The sequence below is a fragment of the Aythya fuligula genome, chromosome 3 (genome assembly GCF_009819795.1).
Source record: "Aythya fuligula isolate bAytFul2 chromosome 3, bAytFul2.pri, whole genome shotgun sequence".
Classification (NCBI taxonomy): domain Eukaryota; kingdom Metazoa; phylum Chordata; class Aves; order Anseriformes; family Anatidae; genus Aythya; species Aythya fuligula.
This window is the reverse complement of record NC_045561.1, coordinates 11,127,469-11,151,026: the sequence shown is the minus strand read 5'-3', so window position 1 is coordinate 11,151,026 and position 23,558 is coordinate 11,127,469. Positions and strand designations below refer to the sequence as shown.

Sequence of the window (23,558 nt, the reverse complement as noted above, 5' to 3'; positions counted from 1 at the left end):
AAAGCAGAAGTCTGCTAGGGGGTTGTAGCTGTGTCAAAGCCGTTGGGATGCCACTGCTGATCACTTTAATTACTAGGACTAAGGAGGATAAAATTAAAAGTAGCACCATTGAAGCAGTGGAAGAAAGCTTGCCGAGATGGCGGTGAACTGTGAAATATAAAAATTGCATACCAATACATTTTTATAGGAGGGAAACAAGGAATTACATTACTTATTCGTGAAGAGTTTGTCCTTAAATGGTGAAGTTTTACTCGCTGTGCACCCGTGTGGCAGATTTTTAGACCACTGCAAAGCAATCGGTAGCCGGGGGGGGACTGAGGAAACTTTAACATTGCTTTGGCACGTCAGCTTTGTGGCAGAGGGGTGAAAGATTTTACCCTGTTTTCTCTTTGAGACTGAACTAGAATGAACAAATCGCTGCCTGTGTGTTTGCATCTCCCTTTCTTGGTGCAGAGCTTCTGTTTGTGGGCTTTAACTCCTCCGTCTCCTCCTTGTTTTATTTTCCAGACGGGAGAAGCTGTAAGTTGAAGCCTGCAGACTGCTCCTGAGCTCTTTCCTATCCAGAATCCAGGGGGGGTTGATTTGTTTTTTCGTAATTGTTCAGTGACTCCCAACTCACTCGCTGTGGTTTATGTACTTTTTCTGCTCTACATTTCGTTGTTCCTTCCAGCAGCCTTTCCCCTGCCAAGCCCGGCAATCGATGGTTCAAACACCCGAATTGAATTTAAGCAATAAATATGCCGGTTTTCTCTTATCCACTGGTGATGATTGGCTTAATCAGCACAAACACAAGCCACAATAATCTGTGTTTGCTTGGAGATCCCCGGGATGTTAATGACTATGCTAATAATTCGGGATCCGGGTTCTCCTGCAGGAGGAGGGAGGGGAGAGGAGCATCAGCCTGCTCTCGGCGTAGGGCGTATTTGTCACAAACACGTAACCGGCCTTATTTTACGTGTGGGGTAGTGGATCGAGCAGTTCGACATTAAACCACGTGGGAATCTTAGTTAAAAAATAAAATAAAACGTGTCTGTTCGTTTTAAAAACACATTTAAATCAAAACCACAGGTTCATCTATACCGGGAATTACAAGTCGTAGAGATGTGAGCAGTTTTAGTTCAGGTAAAATTCAACATAATTCACGTTACCCAATACCGTGGGTTGGAGGAAAATCGGTCTCCGCGTCAGTTGGCTGGCTATAAATTAAATTAAATTGATCTGTTACAGCACATGGTAGCAGGGGGAGCTTCCCAGTTGTCTTTCCAACGCTCACAAAGAAGTTTCCGACGGAACTGTTGCTCTGCACCTTCTGGGAGGCTGCAGGGTGAGACCCAGCAAACAAAGCGATGTGCATCCTGCTGCAGGGCCCAGGCCAAATCGTCTTTCTCGCGTAAGGACATGAGCAGAAAAGTAAATCCAGGCAATCTGATAGGGAATCAGAATTCTGTCACTCAGGCGCAAGATACTGTGCTGTGTCCATATGCTTTGTTTACTGTAGGGTTTTATGAGTTGTAACCTGCCCATGCAAGCTGTTAATGAGGCTAAATCTTGCTGCTTGAGGATTGAATTACAGCACACCTCTGGGCTAATGGTTATAAACAGAAAGTCCCATTAGGGCTGCATTCTGATTCATTCATTTGCATTTCTTCTATTGTGCCGAGAACAATGATGAGTAAATAGCTACAAACAAACAATTTACATGGAAATGGGTAAAATGTACCTAATTAGTATTTTGTGCTTGTTTTATTAATGATTGCTTAAACTAAATAGCACTTAGCAGCAGCCCTTACCAGCATCTGCAGGTGCGGAATGCTCAGTTGCTGGGCTGGTGGGAAGGTTGCCAAGGCTGCTCTCCAAAATTAGGCACTTTGTGCTCTTCCACTTAGCTAAGGTCAGCTGCACCTACCTGGTTTTTATCCTGTTCGGGATGTCAACACATGGAGTTACGGGCAAATGGGACTTTGAGCCAAGTGCTGGCTTCGTGGTGTTTGTGAGTGGGGAAAACGGTCAATTAAGCTTTTTCCTAACTTCGAAAATAAATGTATTTTTTTGATGAAGACAGACTTTTTAATGTATCCCTATAGATATGTTTAAAGACACCTTTTTATTCTTTTTTTTTTTTTTTTTTTTAATGTGGCGGGTTAGTGTTTTCCTAAATGTCATGCTATCAAACTTTACTCATTTCGGTAAGTTTAATGTTGTAGTGCTTCTGAGATGGCTTTAGGGCAACAACACTACCTGGGATGATTCCCAGAAGATCTTTTTCAGTTACTGACCAAGACCCCCAATGGTAGCGTCTTTTAATGTGAGTCTTTTCTGCTCTGGTGTCTACTGTTCTTTCATTCATTTTCATTACATATTTTATTAAACATATATATATGTATATATATATCCATATATATCCATTGAAATTTAAGGATCACGTTCCCCTCCATGCCACAGATTCAGTGTTACTTTGCACTCAGAAATCAGCTTGGTGAGTGGAGTTACCAAGAGCAACATCAGCCTTTTCATTTCCGTGCTGTGAGAGAATATTACTGAAACAAGTAATTCAATTTAGTAAAACCCTTTTTGTAGCCACAGCAAAAGTTTTCGCAGTTATTACTTGGAGACAAAAGTTTCTGAGAATTCTCATCTATGTATTTTTCTAGAACATAATTTGTAAGTGATTTACATCGTAAATTATTAAGTTTCTAATGCAGTAATAATTTGGGGAATGCTTTAAAAATATCTGATTCGTGGCTGTCTTTAAAAATTGTGGTGTGACACCCAACTGATACCGAGCATCCTATTTATAATGTGGGCCAAGCACCGTGCTGTAAACCAGTTACTATCATGATGATCAGATTGAGAATGAAATTGCATTTCTGTCAATTACTGACTTGGCAACTGTTCAATATATCTTAGCAGCAAGATGAAGAGCGGCGTCGGCAGCTGAGAGAGAGAGCTCGTCAGCTAATAGCAGAAGCTCGATCTGGAGTGAAGATGTCAGAACTTCCTAGCTACACTGAAATGGCTGCAGAAAAGTTGAAAGAAAGGTCAAAGGCATCTGGAGGTGAGCTAAGGAACCTTGTATCTTATTCCTATGGCAACCTGGAAACCAGAGAAGACCTTTTGGGGTATCACTTTTATTCACACTTCAGAATGTTGTTGTAGGTAATTGTTGTTCATGAGGTGCACATATCAAAAGGCTGGCCATAGATAATCTTCTTAAATCAGGGTTGAGTCACTTAATTTCCAACAATTAAAAGAAAAGCATATATGTGATTGGAAGAACAAGTGTTACATAAACAAGTAGCTGATACTAGCCCGTTTATAGAGGTATGTCATTATTTATAGTTTCTGTAGCATTTCATGATTGTTGCTTAAAATCTCTTCCATATATATCTTATGCAGGAGCATAGACATATTATTGGGGAAAAACAACATTAGAAGTACTTTAAGAGACTTTATTTTCTATTAAATGTGTTCAAAAGACTGTTTTGGAATAGAATTTTAAAGGAGACCCATTGGAGGTGGGGGCAACAACCTTTTGATTTTAAATGGCAGTCTTTTGACATACCACTTGCCTTTACAGGTTTTGAGTTGTAATATTGCTATAATGTTATTAAACTGACTTTGAAATGTCATTAAAATTCATATACCTGCCATGCTATGAGCTGGAGTAATGTAGTGTCACTCAAACTCAAATGGGTACTGAACACACGTTTCAGTACAGGCTCCTTGCTCTTTTAGTGTCTCCTACATATGCTAAGGGGAAATTGTGTTTCTCATACTAATGCATAATTGTAAGCCAAAGTGTCAGGAAAATCCAGCCTCACATTTGCAATACATGTACATGTAGGTTCAACAACAAGATTTTTTTCTTCTCTGCTATGTGTATTTTATATGCATATATATGATAATATGTTCTTATTGCTCCTTAAATCCTGTGCTTCCGTTCCAGTTAGCACAGATGAGAAAAGCAGTTAGTTGTACTCTCTCCCTTTGGGTCTGGCCTTCAGTTTTCCTCTCTTTGGCCAGTAAATCAAGCTTGAAAACAATTCTTTTTAATGATAGATAGGGAAATTAAAGTCTTGATGAGGAGAAGGCAAGACTTCATTATAAACTAAAAAAAAAAAAAGAACTGTCTTAGAGTTAGCTCAAGTCTGAAGCAAACTTTGCAAACTACTGAAAAAGAGAAGCAAAAGGGGAGGGATATGGGTAGTTGTTTCCATTGCAGAACTTTTCCACTTCCAATCAACTTCTTTGGTAAAATTCAGCCAAGTGGGCCAAACTCAACATTGACCAGCCACAGACCAAAGTTGCCTGCTGAACTGGAAGGGCTGGGGGAGCAAAATGGCATAGAACTTGTAGAGTAAGTAGACTATGATGTTCTTCATCCCTCTTCGCTGTTTATGATTCCTCATCCTACTTCATTTAATTACTTCATCCTCACAGTTTTATCATGCTGGTGCACATCTGCTCCTGCCACCCCTCCCCTGCAAGGCTGGCACATTTTCTTTGTGTATCGAGTGCTCAGCTGGCTAGTAGTTATCCTGTTTTGTTGCAGTTACTCACTCAAAGTGTTTCCAAGTGATATCCCAGTATGCATCTTTCTGGGATGTGACCTTCCCTGTTCGTATTTTCCTCTGATTTTTTTTTTTTGCTCTTCCTTTGTGAAATTTATAAGCAGTCTCTGAGGTAGCTGTTCCCGTAGCCCTTGTGCAAACAGCCTGGAGGCAGGCAGTCATCTCCCATTAAGGAAAGGGACTTTTCTTTCTCTCTCTAGGGTTTGGATTCTTTATCTGAGATAACAAAACTTTGGATAAAATTCTGGCACCATTGATTTCGAGGGGCCTGTATCTCTGTCACGGGTGTCTCTAATTTTTCTGTCACCTGCATCATAACATCTCTTCAGCAGCCTTGCATTTTGTCATCAGAGCTTGATGCAACAGTTGATCCCAAATGATACCAGCTATCCCATCCCATTGTCCCATAGTCTCCGTATGATTTTTAGAGCGAGGTTCCATCCCTTTTGGGTAGGTGTGTGCCGCTGCGTGCAGGCAGACCCAAGCTCTGCTTCCTATGGCACCACCTGTATAGATGCGAGGCATTTCCAGGCGTTACATAGACCTGTGTCTGAGCAGGGTATCGCAGCTCGCTGCCAGGCTCCAGCTCGCTGTGCAGCAGGCCATACAGCTCCTGTTGCTATAAGTTGACCAGAGGTAATATACACCCAGCCAGCCTCAGGAGCTGGACACAGCTTTGACATATTTATATGTAGATTTCATATGTGCTTGGAGAGTTTCAGTGTTATTAAAGGAGGAGACGGTACCTCTTCCGCATGCTTCTGCCACGCCGTTGGTAATTCCAGGTGCCACCCCACATCCCTACTCAAGAAATCCATTCTTCTGAAATGGAGTACTTGTGTGAAACGGCATCAGCGCTTTATAAGCCAAATATATTAGAATTATTTCTGCTTTCAGTCTTTTTCATTTTTTGATTTCCACCAAAATAAGGATTTGATAGATGAAGTCTCCGTGTTACAACTGGATTCTGAATATTACCCTTAATTGCATTCACATGTAGCAGTTCTTTTTCCGTGTAGTCCTGTATTCCCTGTACAATACCCATGACAGGCTTATAGTAATATCTTATGTCTTCCAAGCTCTCTTGTCCATTATGTTTCATTAATCTCTTCTTTTGCATTGATTGCGACATTTAATTTACAAAAAGGGAGTGTAGCACATCATTTTCCTCCCTCTTAATTCAGTTCTTCCAGGGGAAAAAAAAAAAAAAGATACTTCAGCTTTGGGATTTTTTTTTTTTTTTAAGACTAACTTCTTGCTCACTGTTGGTGCTGAAAATCTGATCTCTTTCAATGTTTCTATGTGCTTATTGAGAGTTTTCTGTTTTGATCCTGGTGCTGCATTCTCCATTAAAAGGCTTTTTTTAATCGTGGTCTGCAAAACTGAAATGCCTACGGCAAGTAGAAACTTTCCTGGATAAGAAGCGTCATTTGCTACGAAATCCAGTCTTTTTCTGTAGGTTATTTGGCGTGTGAGACAGAAAATACTTCTTCCTGCCAACTGCCAGAGGGTGTGGGGTGGCAGCTTCAGATTTATTAGATGTCCTACTAGCTTCAGGCTGATAAGCAGATGCCTTGAGATGGGTCCAGGGACAACAGCGAGATAGGAATCCAAATATCCTCCCTCTTCCCAGCAGCGGTGGGGCAAAGGAATTGGCATCTTATCTAGGTATTGTCCTTGCTGCCCAGCGAGACACCCATCCACTCTTTTGGGATTTGGGTAGCGTGTTTCCTTCACTCTCTGGCATATCTCCACCCTTTCTTTGAGATGGCATGTTGGTGAGGAAGCGGCTCGTATCTGGAGGTAGTGATTGGGCAGGGGAGGGAGGGAACATTGAGAGGACGGGGTAAGATAAGCATAGTATTAAGGGGCTTTGGTGAGAAAAGTGCCACAAATAGGCAAAACTGGGAGGGGAGAAGAGAATAAACACAAGAATGGAATGGAAGAGAAATGTTAGAGGAACAAGAAGGGAAAAACAGAGGAAAAGGAGCATCCGAATGTGTTGTGAGACACACAAAGGAAAAAAGAAAGTTAAAAAAAAATTGGAATTACTAATGAAAGCTGGAAGACTGGACTGCAGTTTCAAAACTTACCACATTAGCCAGCTGGCACTGCGTAGCACTTCTATACGTAACTAAGTTTTCGGGGTATATTAGAGATTTTACTACTGAGGCAATGATTTGAAGGGAATGTGCATGGTAGCTCAGTCTTACACTGTGCTTAGTCTCACTCATAAACCAGTGCTGAGTCCTTAATTTAATATTTTTAGCAAGCAGCATTTGTTGGCAGTTACCACTGTACTTTCTTGTTCTAACATCTGATTTCTTGTACACTTGAACCAGTATTTCAACTCCACGTTTCTTCTGCTCCCCGCCTTTGCTTCCTTTGTTACTGGCCAGATGCTCCTGTCACATCCCATAGCCTTAAAGTGAACTTTGTACCTGAAAGTAAATGAATTAAATATCCAAATATCCACAAGCTTGAAAGATTTCCCAGAGACAGTGCTCAAGGCTGGAGATGTCTTCTTCCCTAAAAAGCAAGTGCTGCTGCAATGCCTTCACATACAGATCTTTTTTCCACCACTGTTCTGGCATTTCTGCATGGTGCCAAAAGATTCTTTTTCTCTGTGTCAGTCTCTTCAGTCCAGGGTGTGTAGGCAGTGGTCAGTGCTGTTTAGTTGTTGACTTAATTATTTATCTTTCTTTTTTTTTTTTTTTTAATTTCTTCTCAACATCATAAAGATTTGCTGTCTTTCCAGGATCCACACTTACATATTTTTCAAAGAAGCAACTCTTGTCTTCTAAGTATGTGACCTGGTTCTAGACAAAGTGTTCTAAGTTTTTCACACTAGTAATTTTTTTTCATAAAAAATATGTTTTCTCTTTGTCACGTTGTTTCTTTTGTCATCTACAATTGCAAAATCTTTTTGTAACCTGCTCCCTAAGCACATTTTCTTTTTTAGTACACTCAAAAACATGGGACTTTGAGGGGAAAAAAGTAGTAATTTAAAACAAGGAATCTGTCAATTCTGAAAGTTATTTTAAAACTTTTGAAATTTCTTGAAAATAATGTTTTTAATTGACATTTCTTTCTAGAGTCTCAATCTCCTGGTAATCCTATTCAGTCCAAGTCTGCTAACTTTAAATGAAATCCTAGGTCAGGCCATTATGTGACACTAGGGACTGGTATCTTCAACATTCCCATCTCTTTTGTAACCTAAAATGGTGGTGTCAAAGGCAGTGCCTCTGATTTCATCTCGCTGTATTAAATTAAATAAAATCAAAGAATTTAGAACACGCATTCCCTTAGTAACCAGTAGTCCTAAACCCCATCACCTTGTTCAGAGTGTTTTGACACATTCAGCATCCTACTGGCTGCCTGGTGGTTGTGAGCTGCCCTTGCTGGCTGACTTCCCGGGGTGCTTTGGAAATCATTGAGGCTCGAGGTGGGTTTGACTTCCCTCTGCCACTGCAGTGTCCCTCATCCTTTCTCTTCCACCGTTGGTGGTGAACCTACTGTGCCCTTCCACTTTGTTCACCCACCTCCCCGCTAGCAAACAGAATTAGAGTTACAGAACTGGGTCCATTCATTTAAATGGGAACAGAAAGAGTGTTGCACAAGTCCTGAGTGTTTCTGCCTGCCTGAAGAACCACCTGGCCTAGATAAGATCACAGATACTGATTTGCCTGGAGATGCTCTCCAGCCACCTCAGCTCAAGATGGGCCATTTTGGACAAGAGCTGCATCTTCCCAGGACCACTGAGAATTAAGGGAGAGGGGCCCAGGGAAATCTTGGTGGTCAGCTGAAACAGAGGAGTCCTACTGGTGTCCTACTGATGCAGACTGCCTCTGCAGCAGACACACAACCAATTCTGAATAAGACACTGAAATGGAAACTTCTTTGTTCCTTTGTCGTAGCAAGAGCCTTACTCTGAATCAGTAAAACTGCACGAAAGACCGATTAATTACAGAGGAATTGAGGGAGCAGCTGGTTAGAAAAGAGTAGCAGACACACAAAAAGTCAAAAGGCTCCTAAAATGGGAATTGCAGGGACTACGGAGATAAAGAGGTAAAGAAAAGAAACAACAATATGGCCTGCGTGTCAGCAGTGTGGGCCCAAAGTGCCCACAGGCCTGAGGGGGGCCTTTGGTCTACTTCAAAGAGAGGCAACAAGTGATCAGCACCAATCCCAAACCTCTGCTATTCAGGATTCTGGCATCTTGGTACAGTATTTGGGATCCTTTTTGTGTGTGTGTTGTTGGAAAGTACCAATGTTCTGTAACTACAATTAGTATTTTTTCCCTGTCGTGCAGTGTTTTGAAGTTTGTTTAGTTGCTACATGGGTATTATTTCTTCTGGCATATTCCAGCCTCCTCTTTTTCATCAGTTTTACACGCATGCATACGTACATAAGAAAAAAATGTTCGTATAAGTCTGAACAAGTGTAGATAGCACTTGATATGAGACTTAAAAGTGAGTAAATACAATGCAGCTACATGCTTTGAAAGTACTAATCTAGCTTTTATGGACCTTGTTTAATTTCATTGTATATTTGTATTGAAAATGTGAGTCAGAATTACTTCTGGGATCTGCTTCGCAATTCAACACTTGCTATTTGATCTTCCTCAGGTTACTTACTCTTTCTGTGCCATAATTTACCTACATCATCATCATAATTGTAATTATAATAATCACCCAGTTCATAAAACGTTACGGGGCTAATTTACAAGTGATATTCATGAGCCGCTCTGAGAAACCCAACAGAGAGATGCCATAAAAAATATAAAGCATAATTATAATTATTATTTTATTTAAGATGTATGTAGCTTACAAACAGGCCTGATTCAGAGCGCTACAGCAAGGCAGCAATCTGTGAGTGTGCTCTTGCTACACCGGAGGGCCGCGCTTGCTATGTGTGCTGTCCCAGGTGGGGGTGTTCCTGCTCAGGTCAGAGGTGCTGGGACACACTAACACGTAAGCAAGGTGCAGTGTTCCTATCTGCCATATATTTTACAACGTAAGGAGCAGCAAGTCTCGCCCCACTGGGAACTCGTACTGGGAGATGCTTTCTTTCTCCAGAGCCTGAAGCTCCCAGTTCCTTCTGCGGGCTGACTCATTCAGAGCTGCCGTCAGCCAGCTCCAGCACCCATATCCCACTTTGTGTCACCGAGAACTGGGAGCCTAGGGGAAATAATTACAACTCAAGCTACAAGGAAAAGCACATGTGCTTTTTAGAGTTAGCCAGGCGCTCAGCACAGCGAGCGGCCACTGCTGAGGCCAGCCTCTGCCTTTATTGTAGCAGGAGTTTCCAGCAGAGCTCCCTGGGTGTATATCGGATTGCATCAGTTTAAAGATAAACCCATGAGTGGACAGGGTGAAATCTCCTGCCAGACTTATTTAATGATTTGCATTTTTATCGTAACTCAGCTTGTTCTCTAAAATATTTTTTTTATTTTTTATTTTTTTAGCAATGTGGTGCATGTACATAAGAAAACACTAACCTTAATGCTGTATGTTCCTACAGATGAGGATGAGGATGATGATAATATTGAGATAGATACTAACGAGGAGGTTCCTGAATGCTCTGTTACTGGAGGTGGAGATGAGCTTACTAACCTAGAAAATGACCTTGATTCAACGGGTAATTTAAATAATGGCTATTTTGTGTATTTTGCATGACTAACACTCCATCATCAAGTACTGATGTGCTGCTTCTCTCTGTCATAACTTTATTCCTTTGTGCCTTTTCAAGTCTTTTAAACCCTGATGTTTATTCTCTTTGAATATTTTGCATTTACGTTTGGCTAAAATTTAAAATCAGCAACAAACTTATTATTTCCAGTCCTAGCAGATTTAAAGGTCTCTTCCTTTTTGATGGGGAAAGGGCCCCAGGCTAGATCTGTAAAGCTGAGCCACCTGAAATCACCCTGCCTGGCCTGTCCCAGCGGTGTAGGCAGGCCAGGGGAGCAAGAGGTCATATCAGAGAGTACAGCTGCTGCTCTCCGCTGACATCCCAGCCCACGTACTCTGTGAGCAGGAGCAAATTTGTCTCTGTATAGATTTTGGTATCTCTCCAGCTCCTTCCCGAGGACCAGGGCTTGTATTTATTTGTACCTTGTTGCCTCAGTGGGGACATGGAGTTATAAATTTGAACAGAATTACTTCTATTTACTTTAAAAAGTTCAAGTAATGGTATTTTAATAACACATTTTAAAAGCACTCACACTCTAGTGGAAATGCTCGTGTTATCACACTGCATGCTGGTCAAACAAGAATAAGTCATTGTAGTGGCATTTCCACCTTCAAAAATTGTAATCCAGCAAAACTGGAGTTCAGGTTCCTCTGCAGATGATAAATGTGTCAGAATCCCCCAAGGGAGATGCTTATTTACAAAGGAGCTAGATCTTCAAAGAGGCGCGGTGCTCCTCTGCTCACAGCGAGTTGCGGAGGGAGCTTGTGCTCTGTGTGCCTGCCTGCTGCCAGTGGCACCGGGGCGTGCTGAGGGCCTCTGTGCAGCACGGTCTGCTTCTGCTCACCGCAAGGTAAATCGAGCTACGGCAGCCCAGAGAAGTGTGGCAAGTGCTGGGCAGCATCAGAAAGCAGGGAGTGCAAGAGGGAGCTTCTTCCAGCATCTGCTGGCTTGATTCAGCCTGTGCCAACTGGTCCTAAGTGTGTAACCCATGATATATTCAATCAAAACACTTCAGTAAGTGTTTGCTCTCATAAATTAAACCAGCAATGATGTGTATACATCATATTCTTTGCCTTCAGTTGCATTCAGAAGCTAGGCTTTTCTTGAGTGTGGAAGATGTGTCATGTCCTTTGATTTTGTTTTTTTGAGCATTTCCAAACACATAAGAGAATATGTTTAGTGTTTCCAGCATTTGACTTAAGCTGATTTAGAGTAGAATCCTGTCAAATGATTTTTCAATAAATATTGGTTCATTTTAGGAGAAATACAAAATCAGTAAATGAATATTCCTATCACTTAGCCCCAGTGACTTGCCAACACTTTATTTCCGTGGGCCTTTTTTTCTTGAGAGATGCCTTGCACAGGGATGCAAAACACTACCAAACACTTCATCACTACCATGGGAAGATGTTCTGGAAAATAAGCTGGGACATGATTTTGCAGGTCGATGTGCTTGTTAGCCAGAAGGACAAGCAGCGTTGTTCAAATGAGTAAGGAAGAGGGAGAGCTATGACACAGAAAGCAGCCTAATGCTGTGATAGAAATCAGTGTACACAGATTTTGGTGGAATTCTGCCAATTCATACCAGGTTCTAACGAAGGTTGAGTCCCCTGGGAGCATCTGAACGCAAAACTGTAAGGGACATGTCACATTTGGAATCATTATTGACTGCGTTAATTAATTTGTCCCCTGCTGAACCTTAGTCCCTCCAGTCTATCTCAAGAAAACTTTTTTTTTTTTTAACTGCAGGTTGTTGGTTTGAAATATTGCATCTGTCTGTTTGTTAGCACAGCCACCATATGCGGCTCTGAATGTATCTGATAAAATGTGAACCTCTTATATCATAGTTATTACACGATGTTTATGTATAAACCCGCAAGGCTGAGCGTGTCCTTACATGTGAGCCTCTATTAAGGACACCCTGACTGGGTGTGCCAGAGGAAAGGGAAACTGTCCTCCGTCATAGCCCAGCCCATTGCTGCTGGAGGCAGGCATCCTTTGATTGCTAGCATGCCAAAAATATTTGGGCTAAGACGAATCAGAGGGCTCCAAACCTTGGAAGGAGCCCTGTGGCAAAGCAGCCATGGCTCCACTTCCCACACCAGCCAGAAGTCACCAGCACACAGGGCGAAACTGGGGCTCTGCCTGTAGCAAAGCAGAGCAAGAGCTGCTTTTATCGTGCTCGACCCCAGGCCCAGGTGCATGCTGAGTATCCTCAGGTGATGCTGCATCTGCTCCATCTCAGGGGCAGTTTCTGCCCCTCTCAGCTCTCTGCCTCCCTGCCCAGGGCTGGCTCGCAGATCTGTGCCGTGGTGTGTTATTAACATCTCTCTCGTCATTACGTGTGTGTGTGTGTGTGCTTGGGTGTGTTACACGCTGCCGTCAGCGTTCACATATACACTGAGCACTGTCAGGAGGTAAAATTCTCCATTCTATTATTTATTTGGGCTCCGGTCCAAGTTCCTAAAACTGATGGAAAGCAAATTGTGGGCTCCAGCACGCTTTGGATCTGTCCCTTCGATGCAGTCGTGACGTGTTTTACAGCTCTCCTGGCTTCGACGTCCTCTATAAATCATAGTTAAAATATTACTAGAAAGCTGACTCTTTTGATACTGCAATTTTAACACAGAGGAGCTGTGCCAAGGAGCCTTAGGATGAATTAGTAGTTCATAAACTCGAGGGGTTATCAGTACTTACAATATGTGATAAATTGTTATGTGTCATCAGAAAATAAATGGCTCTTTAAGTGTGTTTTTGTACCAAAGTATAGGTATGAACAGGTTGGGAGTAACTTCACATAAACATTGTCTGGTTTCTATGTGTTTCATCTCCTCTCTTTATGCTGCACATACTTGTTTAGCTGAGTGCTGTGTGTTTGTTTAACGTGTTTTTAAAGAAAATTCAGGAAATATCTGGGTATGTAACGTGTTCCACTAATCTATGCCAATCTGAATCACGAAAAAAAAAAATGATTTCCCTTCTAGTTTTTAGTTCAAAATGGTAGTAAAGTGAATGAAATCTACCTTTTAGATTGATACATTGTTGTGCCGACTCTGCATTTAAATGCATCTCACTCTGTTGTATGTGGTATTTGCATATTTAGCAGAACAAAACAGTAAGTTGGTGGATTTGAAGCTGAAGAAGCTCCTAGAAGCTCAGCCACAGGTGGCAAATTCACTCTCCAGTGCTGCTCAGAAAGCTGTAACTGATAGCTCAGAGCAAGACATTAAGGTAAGTTTTGATTAACGCTTTTGTCTCAGTACCTGTGTGTTCTGATTTCTGTTTTGTACTTCGTGATGAGGAAAATGATTTCTTACCAAATCCTTCACAGTAAGAAACGCAGAAAATCTTCACGGCGGTGCGCTCGCATAGTTTGCCATGCACTGGGGTTTTCTTTTCTGTTGATTAATCAACGCATTTTCCTCTTTCTTTGGGTCTCGATACTTGTAATTGGCATAGCAATAAGAGCCATAAGAAGCGTCTCCAAACGTGTACTGCTCAGGTTGTCACTTAAATCAGAAGTGCAGCACGGGCTGTATCCTGCACCCGGTGCAGCCAGCAGCGAGGCTCTCCCGGACTTTAACGGGAGCAGACTTGGTCTCAGTGATTTTCTTCTCTTCCCAGCCTGACCCCCTCTTTTCTTCTCCTTTAAAACTAAGCCGCGTTACATTTTAAAGGCATACATACTTGGATACTTGACAACGAGTGCTTCTGAGGGGAAAAAAAGAAACCAGTGTGCGGTTGTTCTGCCTGTTCTTAATGTTCGCCACTTCAGCGTAAAGCACACACCAATCAATTTTCCATTTCGTTTTCTTAATTAGCCCCCTTGTGTTCTTACTATTATTATCCAAAAAAAAAAAAAAAAAAAAGGGGGCCGTGTATGTCATTAATATCCCTATGGCTCTGGGGCACTTCCAGTTGGGTATAACTTTTCACCCACCTGCAGTCTGTGGGGAAAGCACTGCTGACTGAAAGGATTTCCTTCCCCAGATACAGAGATGCTTTGAAGTCCCAAAACAATGACTTTCATTGCTTTTCCCTTACACTGTCGGTTCCTATAAATTGGTGATGAAAGTGTGTGGCAGCAGCAGAGGACTTTCGGTCTCTATCTTTGAACAAAAGGAAGCCTGGATCAAGTCTGATTTTTGCGTTCAATTTAGCTTTCTGCAGTGGATTTAATGCAAAATGAAGCTGGCCCAAGAATAATACAATGGATTGAAAAGGCTAACTGAATTAGTGGGCTTAGAGGAATACATTTGTAAAGTGGCAGAAGTCCCTAGTCATAAAAAGGTTTCTTAAAATGGGATTTACTGGCTAATCACACTGATATTTTAGCATGTTGCCAGGCCTAAAAAATTAGTCATGTTTGTTTATTTTGGTAAAGACTCTAGTTTAGACTGTCAGCTGGTAGTGTGCTGTTAACAGCAAAGCGCCTTCCATTTAACCAGCACCATAACCACCCGCTCCGTGCAGCTGAAAAACCCCTGTGTGAGAGGAGCGATACTTTTCTAAAGCTTTAATTCCACAAACGATGCCGGGGCCACCTCCACCAGGGTAATGTGCCACCAGCAACCTGGGGGAAATGGTGTTTCTCCCCGTAAAAAGCTCCTGCGAAGGGCTTGGGTTTTTTTAAGGTGCCCCCACAAAAGGTGCGACTTAACAGTTTATCTCCGCGGCCGGCGTTTTAACCAAGAGTTTTGAAAGCGGCTTTCTGAGGAATATATGGTGTCCATCTGTTCTCGGGGAGCTCCCGGCATTGAGTCGGATTTGTTTTTTAATAAAATGCAGTTTACACGTTTATAAATGAGGCATTCTGTGTTTGTGGAAAAGGATAAACTGTTACCTTCCCTGGAGGATTGTGTATCCCCGGCCTCCTTGAGGCTAGAGAATAGGCCATTGGAGAACTCCCTCATTACTGATTGTCTCAATGCAGAGGAAGGGCAAAGTCTTGGTAGCTTTTGATAACCAGTTTCAGCATTCAGCAGGCTTAGCTATTAGTCATGCATCTTAGCCTTTCCCTATTTACTTTCAAAACACTTAATAAAAATAATAAAAGATTAGGTATAAAATGAAATATTTGTTTGGTACACAGCACCTCGGTATCTGCAGCTTCCACACACCGCAGTGGTTCAGTCTTCTGGGATATTTCGCGTCGATAGAACCATTTGAATTTGTTACCAGTATTAACATAGGAAGCCCTGGAAAAAGATAATTGTAGTTTCCTTCGCTGTAAAAGGCTTACTTACAAATCTGGCTTTGGAAAGTTATAGCTGATGAAACGCAGTTCAGCGGGGTAGTATTATAATCCTACCTTTTAGCCTTCATCCAGCATTAGTGGTTTATCTCAATGGGCATAAAATAAGAAACTAGTTCTCCTTGTCGTACAAGGCTGGGGGACTGCACAAAACGAGCCCATTCTCTCCCGGGCAGCAGCGAGGCGGCAGGGAGGGAGGCGAAAGGCACCGCACGGCGGCACGGTGGCGGTCGGGGCATGCACGCCGCTGCTTGGCAGCAGCAAGCACAACGCTCGACAAATCAAAGTTGCAAAGGAGAGAGATTTTCGTTGAAAATCTGCCTCGCTGACAAACGCCAGGCACCGCCGGTAAACGCGTGGGCCTGCGTGAGGGTGCCCAGATAGCAAAAAGCCAATCGTTGCCACCACGCATTAAACAAAAAAAAAGGAGAAGTTAATCACTCTTCTCCTTTTTTTTTTTTTTTTCTTCCCCTGCAGCCGATACTTTCATCCTCTATAAACTGCAGTCCGAGTTGGGAAATCCTCTTTGCAAAAACCTGCATTGTGTTCCCCCACCGAAACATACCTTTCGAATTTGTGTCTTCACGTTTCTAAACAAAAGAAACTGTTGTGTGCCTTGTTTTTCTAGCAGAATGGAACAGAGGAGCATCGTGCTGAGCGATTACAAAAAGCAACAGAACGTTTTAGAAATCCTGTTGTGTTCAGCAAGGACTCCACCGTCAGAAAAACTCAGCTCCAGTCTTTCAGTCAATACGTGGAGAGCAGACCAGGTAGGAGAAAAATATAAAACATGTTTTCCCATCTTATGATTTAATAATATTTAACAATAAATATATTAAAACCCGATAATGTAAGTCCCCATTTCAATACATAAATATCAAGCTTTATAATAATTTTACATGTCTTTCCCCTTTTTTCAAGAGATGAAAAGGCAGAGATCAATACAGGAAGATACAAAGAGAGGAAATGAGGAGAAGGCTGCGATAACTGAGACTCAGAGGAAGCCATCAGAAGATGAAGTGCTTAATGTATATTAATTTTTTGTCTGGTTTCATGATTGCTGATAATTCCAAACTGTATGTGGAAATAGTGCCTTTATTTGTTAAAATGAGATGTTAGGTTTTTTTAGATGTCAATCTCCAGTGCATTCAAAGCAGAGTGAGAGGGGTGCACTGTTGAATTAGTCTGCAGTGTGGTGATAATTGTCAGATAAAAAAAATGAATTTTTCAGAGTTCCACAGCCCCAGCTTCCTTGAGACATTTCCATCAGGGCACTTCCCATAAAGAGATTCCAGTATTGATCTACCGGGAGGATTTTAATTATTACAATAGCAGATACCGCAGAGCTGCAGTTAGAGGGAAGAGTCACATGAGACCTGCTAGAATTTCTCAGCCAACCCATTTTGTTGGCTTGGGTTAATGGGTGTTCAACCTTTCCATTATCCAGATCAGCCGTGAATTACTAGCTGAATGATGTTTGCATTAATATAATATATATGGTAATTTCTTCACTTAATTAACGGGGAGGTTCAGCTCAGTAGGGGTATGGGCTGATCATGTGTAAAATTGATTTGTGAGGGAAATATTTGATAGACCGCAGGGAGAAAGCTGGTTTTGATGGACAGCTGTGGGACAGAAGCAGGAAGAACAAGTTTTACCCTGATTTTTTTTTTTATTATTTTTTTTTGTCTGAAAACACAACACAGCCTTTGATGGTGGTCGTTTGGTGCTCTCCACAATTTATCTAAATACGTTTGTAGTTTTTGCTGAAGCACGCTGGAGCTGAGTAGAGGTTTCTTACCACTGCTGCATCTACCCTAAAACATCCAACTTTTTACGAACCCAACAGTTATTTTTAGCACAGTTGTACTTTTGCAGAGCTGAAAAGCTCTGGCACAGTAAGTTCACATTATATATGCAGATGATACACATGAACTCTAGGGATATTTCAGCCTGACACAGCATTTCTTTTCATCTTCTAATAACAATTGTTAACAATTATGCATGCTGACATTAGGGAAGTTTTCATACTATTTTCAATTAATTATAGTTGATGAAAGGCAATATATTGCACATCACCTCAACTCTGTGCACTGATTTTTTTTTTTTCCTTCAGGGACTACTCTCAGGTAGTTCTGCTGTCGATTTTCTGGCTGTATGTCAGGTAGAAAAAGGTTTCCATTAGAGCTGATACTATTGGCTGTTATGTAGGAAGAAAAGGATTATTGGGGACATAACACCTATTAAATTCACATCCCCTTAATTTTAAACTTCTGGGCTTGTTACTGGTCTGGGAGTTCAGCCATTCCCTTAACCCTCACTTTGATTATGTCTTTATTTGAAATAATATGCTGGCAGGATTATTATTATTATTATACCTGTCACCAGAATCCAAAGCTGAATTGACCATTTCAGACACATTTACAGGAGAACAATTGAAAATGTTCAGTGAAAGTATCTGCAGCTCTTACACAGCAACAAGTTAGCCTCCAGTAGGGAGATAAGTCTCAAAAAAAAAAAAATTATTTTTTTTTCAGTTCTCAAGGAGCAGTGATCTTACTTGCATCCTTTATAGAGTACAAATGAAACATGAAGTCCTGTTGCCATTTTCTTTCCATCTTAAACCATCTCCAAGGCTCCGTGGCACAGTTATGGGAGGGCTGCTCAGGACTGCAAGGAGGTGGAAGGGGTTACTCAGAAGGAGTCATATTTTGTTCCCAGCTTCTTCTGAACAAACCTGCTTCAGGAATGGCTATTTGCTATTGAATGTATCCTGTGATAACCCAGTACAGGTGGGTAGAAGTTGTTGAGCCACATGAGAAGAAGTTTGAGGTACTGGAGGACTGTTCTCCTGCTCCCGATGGGAGAGCCAAAACAGTTTGTTGGGTGCTTGTTGGAAGTATTTGGAGAGGTTTGTGGTCATCTGCAGGGCAGTGCCGAGACCTCAAGGGGCAAGCTTGATTCGTTAGCATTTCCGTGACTTTCTCAGGAAGGAGAGAGCTCAGTTTGATTCCTCTAACGTGGGTGCCAGAGTCTTGGTGTGGAGCAGCAGGGCAGAGCAGGTCAGTCCCCGTGCACCTGAGAGCCTGCACCAGGCGGCTTGTCACTGCTGCCTGGGATAAGAATCACAGTTAAGGTAATTAGCAGTATTTTTCCAGATCACTGTGTAGCAGGGCAATTGCCTGCAGTAGGGGAAACCCAGAGAGGCATTACAGCCTCGTCTGTTGAAAGACATCATTACAGTTGACCCAGAGGAGCTAAACAAGCTAGGGAGCTTGGTTTGGGTTTGGTTTTAATCTCCAAAGCCCACGTTTAAATTGTCATTAGAGACTCTTGCGGTAGTTCTTCTAGCCCCTAAAGTTAGGGTTTTAAAACTGAATAAGAAATGAAATGGCACATTAAATAGCGCTTTATTTGGATTACGTTTCCTTTCATTATGCTTTTCTACAGCTGCTTTTATGTACTTTGAAATTCATATAATTTGTTTCTACAAGTCAGCCAGGTAGTTAAAAACTGCAAAATCAAATGTTCCTTACAGGAAAAAGTGGGATGTTTTAATAAACAAATGAGGACATTTGGCAAAATTGTAAAGTTTATGAAATGTAAGTGTTAGCTTTTTGGTAGCAAGCATGATATTTGGTTGTTTAGGTAAGTGCCTTACTAAGTGTTTGTGGAAAGGAAAAATGCAACTTACAAGTGATGTTTTTTCTTCTTGTTTGTTCTCTTTAACAGAAAGGGTTCAAAGACACCAGTCAGTATGTTGTAGGAGAATTGGCAGCACTAGAGAATGAGCAAAAGCAAATTGACACCCGTGCCGCGCTGGTGGAGAAGCGCCTTCGCTATCTCATGGACACAGGTACGGTGCCCAATTACACTGTAAACAGTTTTGGCAAATTGAGCGTTCACAAACTCTTATAGAGTTTTGGAAGTGTGAATCTTTGAAGCCTGAATGTTCAGCAAAACTGCCTTGAAAATAAAAAGGCTGCGATTTGCAGCCACCTCTCTGGGCCCTGGTGATAAGAGTGCCTTCATGGGAAGTGATAACTTGCCCTGATACCGTGTGAGCCAGCACTATTGAACAGTGTGCTCATCCATGCAGAGTTGGAATACACATCTGTGCCTCATTGATATGCCACTGCTTAAAAAAAAAAAAAAAAAAGAAAAAAGAAAAAAAAAAAAGTAAGATCTTCACTGTTCTACTTATTCAGTGGGAAAAAAAAGATTTGGCCAGCTAAAGCCATGTACTGCATGAAACAGAGCACAGTACGTGGGGGAAGGCTCCATTGACTAGATCACTGAAATTTGAGAATACTATCTGGTTACTGATGCTCCACAATTATTTTATTTATTTATTTATTTTGGGGAGAGCACATCTTAAAAAGTCTGTACTGCTTGGTTTTATGGGTGCAGCTGAAAAGATTAAAATATAGGGGTGATTTTTTTTTTGTTAAAATGTGATGGTTTTGACCATGATGCATGTCACACGGATATTATTAAGTGCTGATGGTCATCAGGAATGGAGGGGTTTGGCAGCATCACTTTGAAACAAATGATGCTTTGGTGTTTCAAAAATAAATAATATCATAGGTCCAAAAAGTGTTCTTCCTGTCCCTTGGGGAAAAAGTTAGTTGGTGCAAATTACTTTGTGGTTAAATTGTCTTAAAAAGTTACGTGTGCCTGATGGTATAAACTTGAAGCCTACCTCTAACTGATATAGCAGATTTCAAAGCAGATTTGAATCCGGTGATGAGTTTTGAAATACAGATGAAGAGACCTTGTTTAAAGTTCAGTGTTTTGAAATGAGCTTGTGACACACATCCAAATATTACAGTGGTTTTTAACTCTGTCATATGCTCAGGTGGTTTGACTTTTTAAAATCATTTTGAAAATAAAAATGTCCGAATTTCCTTCTTGGATGGATGCATGCTTAGAAAAACTTTTACCTATTAGAGTTTTGAAAGTACTTTTTCAAATGCATCGCATGACTTTTAGCTACTCAGCTGATGAAAATACATATATGTCATCCTGAACTTTCGTGCGTACTTTGTTGTGTTTGTGAAACGTGTGTTCTGCACAAAGGAACTCCTGTGGCATTTCAGAAGTCGTATGTGAACCCTGAACACTACCTCTAGGTATATATGGAGTTGTCGGCACTGTATACTTGGTTTTTTTTTAAAATCTGATATCGTGGTATTGATTATGCTGTCTGTTCCATTTTAAAAGGAATTTCTTATATTTGTTATGCTTCTGGGTTTCCTGTGTTTTGAAGTATGACACAAATGGCTTTATTCTTCATGTCAGACATGCAGCAAGATGGCAGTGCTTCTTTTACATCTTCTGCAGAAAATGGGGTGTCTAGCACACAGCTAGAGTGGCTTGTACAGCATGGCCGTAAGGGTTGTAACAGGAATACTAATGGATACCCATCGCTGCTTTTACTGGGGATGAGGGAACAAGTGGTGCAGCCCTCATAGGGAAGTTAGTTTTATGTTCTTGATCATTTCCTGAGGATTTAACTTAAAATAAATGATATGACAAGCCCTTGATAAAAATCCCATTTACGTTCTCAGCTCAAAGACACAGTTTAGGAAAAAACTTATGAAACCTGGAGTTTCTTACTTCTAGTTAACTTTATTGCCTCGAAGGCGAGGATTCTCCAACTTTTCCAACTAGGGATCACACGTTAACAGAGAGACTATCTTGAGTACCACCTCCCCTGCCAATCAATATCCCATTTGTCATCAGACACTATCCCTGTGGCAGCAACTGCAATTGCTTACATGGAAAAGTAGTATTAGGAGGTAGGTTGGTTTTTTCTTTAACAGTCTAATGTGATACGGCCTTGGCAATAGAAAAAAAAAAAAAAAAAAAAACAGCATCTTTTTGCTGTGCCTTTCAAATGCTGTTGTGTCAGCTCTGCTCCTTTGCCCCATGTGCAGTCCCCTTCCTCCGGCTCCTTGTCTGGCTCGTTTCCCTGCAGGTTCCTCTCCCACCTGCTCTGGTACCTACTGGAGTTGCTTCAGAGGATTGTCTGTGTCTCATCTCATCAGTGGGTCTGTTTGTCAGGATGGCACTTGGTCTTCCTCCCTACCTCTCTTTAGGAAGTAAATCCTAACACAGACAAATAACAGCTTGTGCTTCTGCCTCAGTCCCAGCTTCTTCCATAAAGGTCTGAGCTTCTTCCCCCAAGTGTCTTGTCTGTCAGACAGAGGAACCTGGAAACAAAAAGGGTGAGTCAACACTGTGCGACCTGCCAGCTCACCACAGACCACTAAATGGTTTGTAAAGCGAAGTTTGCAGAAGAAATAACTGCAGGCTGATAGCTAGAAAAGCCCTGAAGGGCTGGAGATGATGATCTTGGGGTTTTGCAAATGCTCCCCTAGGTGTTGGTGCATACCAGAAAGATGAGAAACAAGAAATGCTGGCAGCTCTCAGAGCTGTAATGAAAAGTCTTGATATTTGTTTTTTTTTTTTTTTTTTTTTCCTGAAAATGCAAGCTTTAGGAACCAGGAGGTCATATGGCCCTCTGTAGCTTAAAGGTCCTGGAAACAGACCGTAAAGGAGAAGAACCACAAATGAATTGGATGTGTATTTAAAATACTCCTGTAGGCAAATCTCTTCCTTGATGTCGTACTGCTTGGGGGTGTAACACTGGAAAGCCTTGGGCAAGTAGGAGTCTCTGCTGGCCTTATTCAACAGGTGAAGCAGGATGCTACGTTTGTACCACTGTATGGAGAAGGCCTTGTGCTGAATTGCCCCCAAAATGTTTGCAGGATCTTGTTTCCCCATCGGTGTATGAGTGTATTTTGTACTGCAATTTCCAGCTTTGTCTCCGCGTGCACCAAAAGCACGCACAGTCCAAAGCAGCACAGGACTGGGAGACTCACCTCACGGATTAATCATTGCCTTGAAATTAAATTGAAGGAGGAGGTGAGCGTGGTTTGTTTGTCCCCGTTGTGTCTGCTGGGGCCTGGACCATCCTTTCCTTCTCCACTGTGCTTGGCCGTGTTCTTGATGAGACTTGTACTGGGAAGAAAGCTCTCTCCCTTCCTTCTCATCCTCCTCCAGCCCAAAACTGGGGGTGGTTCTTTTCCAGTGGGGAGACTCTGCCACCTGGCAGCTCTTCATTCTCCGAGTTGGATTCCTTTTTGTTGCTCGGCCAGGAGGGATTGTTCCATGCTGCAGCTTGAATCTCTCTTCTGGCTACATCCGTTTGATGGAAGAGACTTTGTCTTCTGCTCCCATCCATCAAGGCATTAAAGCAGATGGGAATTTCCTTACTATGGAGTAGGAGGAAGACCAGAAACATGCAGTAGCTACCCTTTGGACGATGCAGGCTTTGGGAAACATGGAAGAATCCATAGTTTCTACCCAAAGGGAACCAGCTGTGAGTATAGACAATGGTTCTTGGTTAAATTCCAGCCCATGGCAGTGGCTGACTCAGTTAGACATGCCACTTTCTAGAGAAAGTTTCAGGCACATACAATTGCAAATAGATGTTTGAAAATGCCCCCCTAGCTTTGCTGACACACCAGGGGCTGCAGGTAGCTGCAAGGAGGGGATTGTGGAGGTTCTTCATGCCCCGCTGCCTCCTGACCAGGAGGAGAGGAGACTCTGGCACAGTCCAATCCGATCCAGTCCATAGGACACACTCAGGGTTGCAGAGGTGTCCCTTCCACTGCTGTCTTCTGTGCAGGATTAGGAAAAGAGAAATACAACGGAAACAGGGTCGTAGAAAATGAGCCCAGGTCCTCATCGCGCGTGCATTGCCATTTTCTGGCCCTGCAGACAGCTTTTTGGCTGGGGAGCTGAGTTTCTGGCCCCCGGCCAGAGGGGAGCTGCTATTTTCAAAGTTCGTCAGCCAGGCAAAGAGTTTGGATCTAGCTGAAGCTTTGCATTTCCAGCGCCAGCTGCTCCTGATTTGACTAGAAACACTTTCCTAAGATGTGTGAAAAAATAAAAGTTATTAAAATTACCGGCTTGCTGATTTCCATTTGAATCTGAATAGTCACACTCTTATTAATATCCTGTAATTTATGTCG

The 23,558-nt window shown here is 42.0% G+C and overlaps 1 protein-coding gene across 11 annotated transcripts in view; it reads left to right on the top strand.

Moving 5' to 3' along the window:
* Positions 1–23,558, top strand: part of EHBP1 (EH domain binding protein 1) — a 208,902-nt gene that overhangs the window by 155,068 nt on the left and 30,276 nt on the right. For 2 of the 11 annotated variants that reach the window (XM_032183617.1, XM_032183607.1), the window contains 6 exons: positions 2,908–3,055; positions 10,095–10,211; positions 13,366–13,493; positions 16,148–16,286; positions 16,438–16,544; positions 19,249–19,372. In XM_032183617.1, coding sequence (XP_032039508.1) covers positions 2,908–3,055; positions 10,095–10,211; positions 13,366–13,493; positions 16,148–16,286; positions 16,438–16,544; positions 19,249–19,372 — 763 coding nt within the window. Of the gene's footprint in view, positions 1–2,907; positions 3,056–10,094; positions 10,212–13,365; positions 13,494–16,144; positions 16,287–16,437; positions 16,545–19,248; positions 19,373–23,558 lie in introns of all 11 variants that reach the window. The other 9 variants (XM_032183610.1, XM_032183606.1, XM_032183614.1 and 6 more) reach the window with 7 other exon arrangements.